At 48.4% G+C, this 6,167-nt stretch overlaps 1 protein-coding gene across 4 annotated transcripts in view; it reads left to right on the forward strand.

Moving 5' to 3' along the window:
* The first annotated feature begins 2,361 nt into the window (after nucleotides 1-2,361).
* Nucleotides 2,362-6,167, forward strand: part of apmap (adipocyte plasma membrane associated protein) — an 8,056-nt gene continuing 4,250 nt past the window's right edge. Inside the window, exons 1-7 of one of the 4 annotated variants that reach the window (XM_005754253.2) lie at nucleotides 2,362-2,843; nucleotides 3,129-3,245; nucleotides 3,511-3,626; nucleotides 3,701-3,793; nucleotides 4,610-4,729; nucleotides 4,883-5,057; nucleotides 5,248-5,382. In XM_005754253.2, the coding sequence (XP_005754310.1) occupies nucleotides 2,752-2,843; nucleotides 3,129-3,245; nucleotides 3,511-3,626; nucleotides 3,701-3,793; nucleotides 4,610-4,729; nucleotides 4,883-5,057; nucleotides 5,248-5,382 (848 nt within the window). In that variant the 5' untranslated portion in view covers nucleotides 2,362-2,751. The other 3 variants (XM_005754254.2, XM_013907809.1, XM_013907810.1) reach the window with 3 other exon arrangements.

Consider the following 6,167-nt stretch of genomic DNA (forward strand, 5'->3'; position numbering starts at 1 on the left):
GCTTTGGGCTTAGGGTAATCACTGACGATGACTTACACCTAAAAGAGCTCAAAATCAGAAAACGTTGCTCTAAAACATGTTGACATGGTAAATGAAAATGAACAATAATCCAAATTGATCATGCAAACTGAAAGACTACTTACTATGTTTCTCTTGTTACTTCATTAGCCTCAGTGTTCTCAGATCATTCTTTACATAAAAGCACCCAGTTGTCTTGCAAAGAATGTGTAGGATTAGTGAAATCACACACATTCGAAGATACTGGTAGTTATTGTTTCAAATGCCTATTTCATGACAACCAGGCTAAATTCATCTAAGGGAGTATGAAAGAGATTATCTGGATGCTGAAATGATTGGTAAAATACATTAGGCCAATAATAGTAGACCTGTGCTACATTTGTCCAGCTAGGCAACACATATTTCTGCATAAGAGATACATGAGACACCCTTTAAATAAGCAAATTTCATGTTTAAAACATGGAAATGCAGCCAAAATGGACCATACAATGGCCTCAGTGAATGCGTAAATACCTTAAACTGTTGTTGATTTTGGGAAGTTTCAGATAGTTTGGATTCATTAATGACTTTTATTATGTTTTCATTTTTCCCCATCTTGTTTTTTTTTTCAGTTTGCATTGAAAACAGGAAGTTTCATTTTTCTCCAGAAATCCAAATAATCAGCACCAGGAAAAGCTCAGGTTGGCTTTATGATGGTCGTTTGTCGGAGTTATATGAGTTTGGGAGAAACTGTGGCAAAGCTGGAAGGAGGCAGAGGTTGTGCCCGTACATGAACCAGGGAAATACAGACCTGTTATCATTATACATCTGTAAAATAATGGAGCGAATGAATGAAAGACTAAAGCACTACACGGAAAGTAAAGGACGCGTACATAAACATCAAAGTGTTTCAGAAGAGGATCTGGTGTGTTTGGAACATGAACTCAGGAAACCAGTGGGCGGATGTTCATGATGTGGATAAAAGATTTTTAAGACAAATACGAGTGAGAATTCACTCGGAGAGGTTTCCTGTAGAAAACGGGAGCATAGTGACTTTGTTATTTTCCTTAACGATAAATGATGTGACATAGAGGGTGGGATGGGGTTTCCCTTCCATGGAGCAACTCATCTTTTCCTGCTGGGAGTGACTGGGAAAGATGAAGAGTGGTGGTATAAATTTTTCAGTTGATAAGAGCAAGACAATGTTTTACAGGAAAAAGAGTTGGAGAGGAAGTGAAGCTTCAGTTATAGAGTCAGGAGTTAGAGGGAGTAAATTTAAGTTTCTTGGGCTGTGGTTGGGTGAAAATGTAACCTGCGCTGTACAAGGAGCTTTGGATGGACTGTGGCTCAGAGAGCATCGGGTCAGAGTTACAGCAATACCTCCATGAATACTTCCTCCACAGAAGGTTTCACATTACAGGGACAGGGCATTTACTTTAAACTCACATACAGTACAGGCTTACATCAGTATTATTAGTATTTTATACACAGATGCATCAGAGAACAGAGCCAGTCAAAGTGGGGGAAAGGGTCACGGATGGACTGAGTATGCAGTAATGCTCCCAGTACTGTCAGCTGTTCAATGGACACAAGACACGGGACCGTTACATCAGTCGTCTGTTCAGACTCAAGCTCGTCGTTGGCCAGTTTACAGTGATGACAGACTTGCAGGTGGGTTTGTGTGGAGTCAGAGCCAATGAAATGGCGGATAGAGCTGCGAGGGAAGCCACAAACCAAAGATTAGTAACCCGGCTGTTAGCTTCTGTCAGGCAGAGAAACAGAGCCGCAAGGCAAGAAATGCAGGAGAGATGGAGAGGAGGAGCACAGGAAGGAGTGGGGTGACCGACAGTCCTCTTTTCCCTGGACATGTCCACTTTCCACGTTCTGTCCGGGGGAATTTTCGAGACTGATGAAAATGTCCGGGTTTTTCTATAGGCCTACAGAGGACCCATATGTGTGACATCATCCCGAGCTGCTGCTTTGCGAGTGGTTGTTCTGCCTGACAGACGGGACAGGGCGCGGCTGATGATGTTTAGAAGAAGCCAAAGCGCAAGTGCAGCTTTTCAGACGAACCTCGTACCGTCGCGGGACTGGTCATCTTTCTTATACAGATGAGGCTTTATTTCTGTACCATTATTTTAATTCCAGAGGTTTTTAAGTTGTTGTTTTTGCACTTGTTGGCTTGTAAAAGCCTGTATGACATTTTTTATTTCACCGTTCATTAACCGCACAGAGAAGGCATGGTTTAAATATGTTAACATTTTCTTTAAGTAAACATTATTAAAGTTCTTCATGACTGGGCCAAGTGTCCTCTTTTTTGGAAATCACAATATGGTCACATTTCAAGAATAAGATGTGGACATACTGGTTCGAACACTACACCGTTGATGGTGGGGAAATATAACGGAAATGTGAGGAAACCGTGGATCATGTCTCACAGTATCAGGTGGAGAGAAGCCCACTGACCCACTGACCCAGAACCTGAAGGTTAGCGGGCCTTGTTCCAGTTTGTAAAAGAGGGTAAAATGTTTGGGAGGACGGAGGGTTTTGTAGAGGTCGTTCCGGTCCACACCGGCTGGTGGCGGTAATGCACCGTTTTGTTGTTTGCCAACCGCCAACAACATTTAGAAGAAGACGAATCGCTGCTCGCTGTCAGAGCAGGCTGCTGCTTCACTCGCTCCAACAAGCACCGAACCTGCACACGGTGACCGCGCGCTTTGCAACCGAGCCAAACCGAACCGAGCCGAGCGCAACATGAACGAGTCGGCGGGACTGCGCTTCCGGCGGCTGCACCGCCCGCAGGTGATCACTGACGAGCTGCCGGAGCAGCGGCGCAAAGGGTCCAGGTAAGAGCCGCTGGGTTTGTTCTCACCGAGGCGGTGTTGAGCAGCCCACGGGGACACGCTGCGTGTTTCTGTTAGCCTTCGTGTTCGGGGTCTTCTCACTCACACACGTTGACTCTTTCCACGCTCGCCTCGTTAGCTCGTGATGCGCACCTGTAAATGTGATCGTGCAGGTGTGTTTACGAGGACGCCTGCATTAATGAAGCTAGTGTGGGGTCAGGTGGGTCCGGTTCCGGGGTGGGTCCCTGAGGAGCCCCGCTGCAGTCACGTCTCTGTTTCTGCTCTCAGCACCTACAGCGGGAAGATCTTCCGGGTCACGCTGCTTTCTCTGGGCGTCCTCCTGCTTCTTCCTCTCCTGGTCATCATCCTCATCCTCGAGTCTCCCATCAAGCCTGAAGTCTTCACGTGAGTGACGCAAGTCAGCCGCTTAATGAATAATTCGTTTGGTTCAGAAATGAGTTTAGATGTTTTCAAAATAAAATCCATAAAAACGTGTGAAAGATCCCAGTGTTTCAATCCTGGAATAACTCGATGAATAAAAACAGAAAGTAACTCTGTAATCTGAAACTGTCTGTTCAGAGAAAGTCACAATATTCATGTTAAATCCTTTTTGAAATAAAAGTTAACGAGTTTTTGCTGCTGCCCCTGCTGGTCGGTCGTGGTGCTACAGGCTGAAAGAACCGCCCATGATGAAGGCCTGCTGGGAGCCCAACCTGAAGCTCAGAGAAGCTCAGAGACTGTTTGAGGACCAGCTCGTCGGCCCCGAGTCCATCGCCAACATCGGAGGTTGGTGTCAGACGTCGGCGGCGACCACGGCGAGGAGCGCCGAGAGCTGACAGATTGTCCCTCTGTGTCTGCAGATGTTCTGTTCTCGGGAACAGCTGACGGGAAAATCGTGAAGCTGGTCGGTCGGAGGATCCACATGGTGACGAGACTCGGGAAGCTGCCGTGTGGTGAGTCGTGCTCGTTTGTGCTTCCGGTCTTTACGTGCTGCCTCCTCTTCCTGTGCGCTGTCAGAGTTTGTGGGCGTGGCCTGGACTTCAGGTTAGAAACACTTCAGCATGTCCAGGTTTCATGTGTTAGCCGGCTAGGCGAAACCTAAATGATTGCGACGCGGTGCTCACCTGCGTCCAGGTGTACCCGCCTCCCTCTGCTCAGGGCTTTAAACCTTACATCATGTGACGGAGCTGCAGGTGAGCCAGCCTGAGCTCTGTCACATGCTGACAATGAGCGAGGCTGACGGGATCAAACCGTCAGCCTGTGTTGAGCAAGGCGTTACTGTCAGCCTGCCTGCAGCCACACGCTTGCTTCATTTTGGAGTTTCCCAATAAATAACTGACAGTTCGACCTTCAGCCCTGATCTGCCCCTTTCAACACAAACACGTGAGAGACCTCGGATGAACCCGGCGACACGCTCAAACCTGCACAGCGTCACAGCACACCTGACACGCAGGTAACAGCACGCCGTCTGCTGACTCCAACTCAAACCAGCTGATTAAGCTGAAGTCTCTGGTTTAAGTTTAAACTTTCAGCCAGGTGTGTCAGGAAGAACCTGAACAGGAAGTTCAGGTCAGCGAAGGTAACGTGAGCTCGCTGTGGTGCTTCCTCCAGCAGGAAGCAGAAGCTCTGAGCTTTGTGCTCGTTGACGTTTGGAGCCTGTTTGTGCCAAAATAAAAGAATCGAACAACCTGAAAAGATTTCTTTTTAACCTTCCTCACACGTCTGTGTCCAAGCACACCTTGCACCCTTTCTGATTGGTCGATGTCCAGCAGGTTCCAGAGAGGACGAGCCCAACTGCGGGAGGCCGCTGGGGATCAGAGTCGGACCCAACGGGACGCTGTTTGTAGCCGATGCCTACCTGGGTCTGTTCGAGGTCAACCCCACCACTGGTGAGTGATCCCACTTCCCACGCTTCGGTTCTGGCGCTCAAAAGTCTAATTCTGGGTTTTACTGTAGCACATCTGGATCAAAGCTAACAGCTGGACTGTATTCGTGCTGAGTCATGTGATCAGGTGGAGCGGACTGCGTGTTTTTCTTTGCAGGTGAGGCGACCAGGTTGGTGAACGGTGGCCAGGTCGTCGCAGGGAGGAAGCTGTCATTTATTAACGACGTGGCGGTGACGCAAGATGGAAAGAAGGTGTACTTCACCGACTCCAGCAGCAGGTGGCAGCGGAGAGACTACATGCACCTCATCATGGAGGCCACGCCCGACGGCCGGTACCTGCGTCCAACGAGTGTCTGAGAGCGCTGACAGTCAAACATCTTATTAGAATGGCGTTTATTAATCATCCATACGTCGAAACATCTGTGTATCAGTTCACTTTAGTGTGATTACTACTTCCTGTTTGTGACATGTCACATTAAAAGACTGGCAGCGGTTCTCTAACGCGAGCGGTTTCATCCTCAGCGTCCTCGAGTACAACACCGAGACCAAGGAGCTGACGGTGGTGATGGAGGACATGCGATTCCCAAATGGCATCCAACTGCTGCCGGACGAGGAGTCGGTGCTGGTGGCGGAGACCACCATGGCCCGGATCCGCAGGTAACCCACCCGACTCACCTGTGCCTGCGAGATCATCCGAGGCAGAGAAGTTCAGAACGTCCGGCACAAACTAAAAACCTCAGAGTTAAAAAGATTTAACGTAAAATCTCGAGCCAGGCTGCCATCTGCGTTCTTTAACTTCCTTTGTGAGCCACTCGTGTACGATGGATGTTAAACAACCGTCTGCGATGGAGCACGATGGCGCTGATGCTGGATCTCGGTTGCCGTGGAAACAGGCTCTGAGATCATCCAACCCTTTTTTTTTTTAACCTACATCAAGTGTGTGAGTGAGAGAGGGAGTCACGTCTTTCTGCGTTTGTGGGGTTTACATGTTAGAGACCGCTGCAGTGAGGACGTCTGTTTTACGGGGACGCGTCTGCACTGTGAGGACGTTTAGTGAAGGTTCACACGTGCTGGTAGAAATCAGGCACGGTTACATAATATGTTACGTCAGCGACACACTGGTCCCGACACACACAGAAAGACGTGAGCGTGTACAGGTATTGATATCTTTGTGGGGACCAACAATTGGACGTTTATTATACCTGTGGGGACCAACAGTCCTTTTTGGGACCCAAATCCACATCCCCACCAGATTGAAAGTATTTTTGAGACTCAAAATGTGGTTTTGGTGTCAGGTTAGGTTACAGTTAGGTCACGGTTATGTTTAGGGTAAGCAAAGAGATGTCCCCACGAGGATATGAATGTGTGTGTGTGTGTGTGTGTGTGTGTGTGTGTGTGTGCGTGCGTGTACGTGTGTGCGCGTGTGTGTGTGCGCGTGTGTG

Source organism: Pundamilia nyererei, unplaced genomic scaffold (genome assembly GCF_000239375.1).
Source record: "Pundamilia nyererei isolate P.nyererei 1_Seehausen unplaced genomic scaffold, PunNye1.0 scaffold00528, whole genome shotgun sequence".
Lineage (NCBI taxonomy): Eukaryota > Metazoa > Chordata > Actinopteri > Cichliformes > Cichlidae > Pundamilia > Pundamilia nyererei.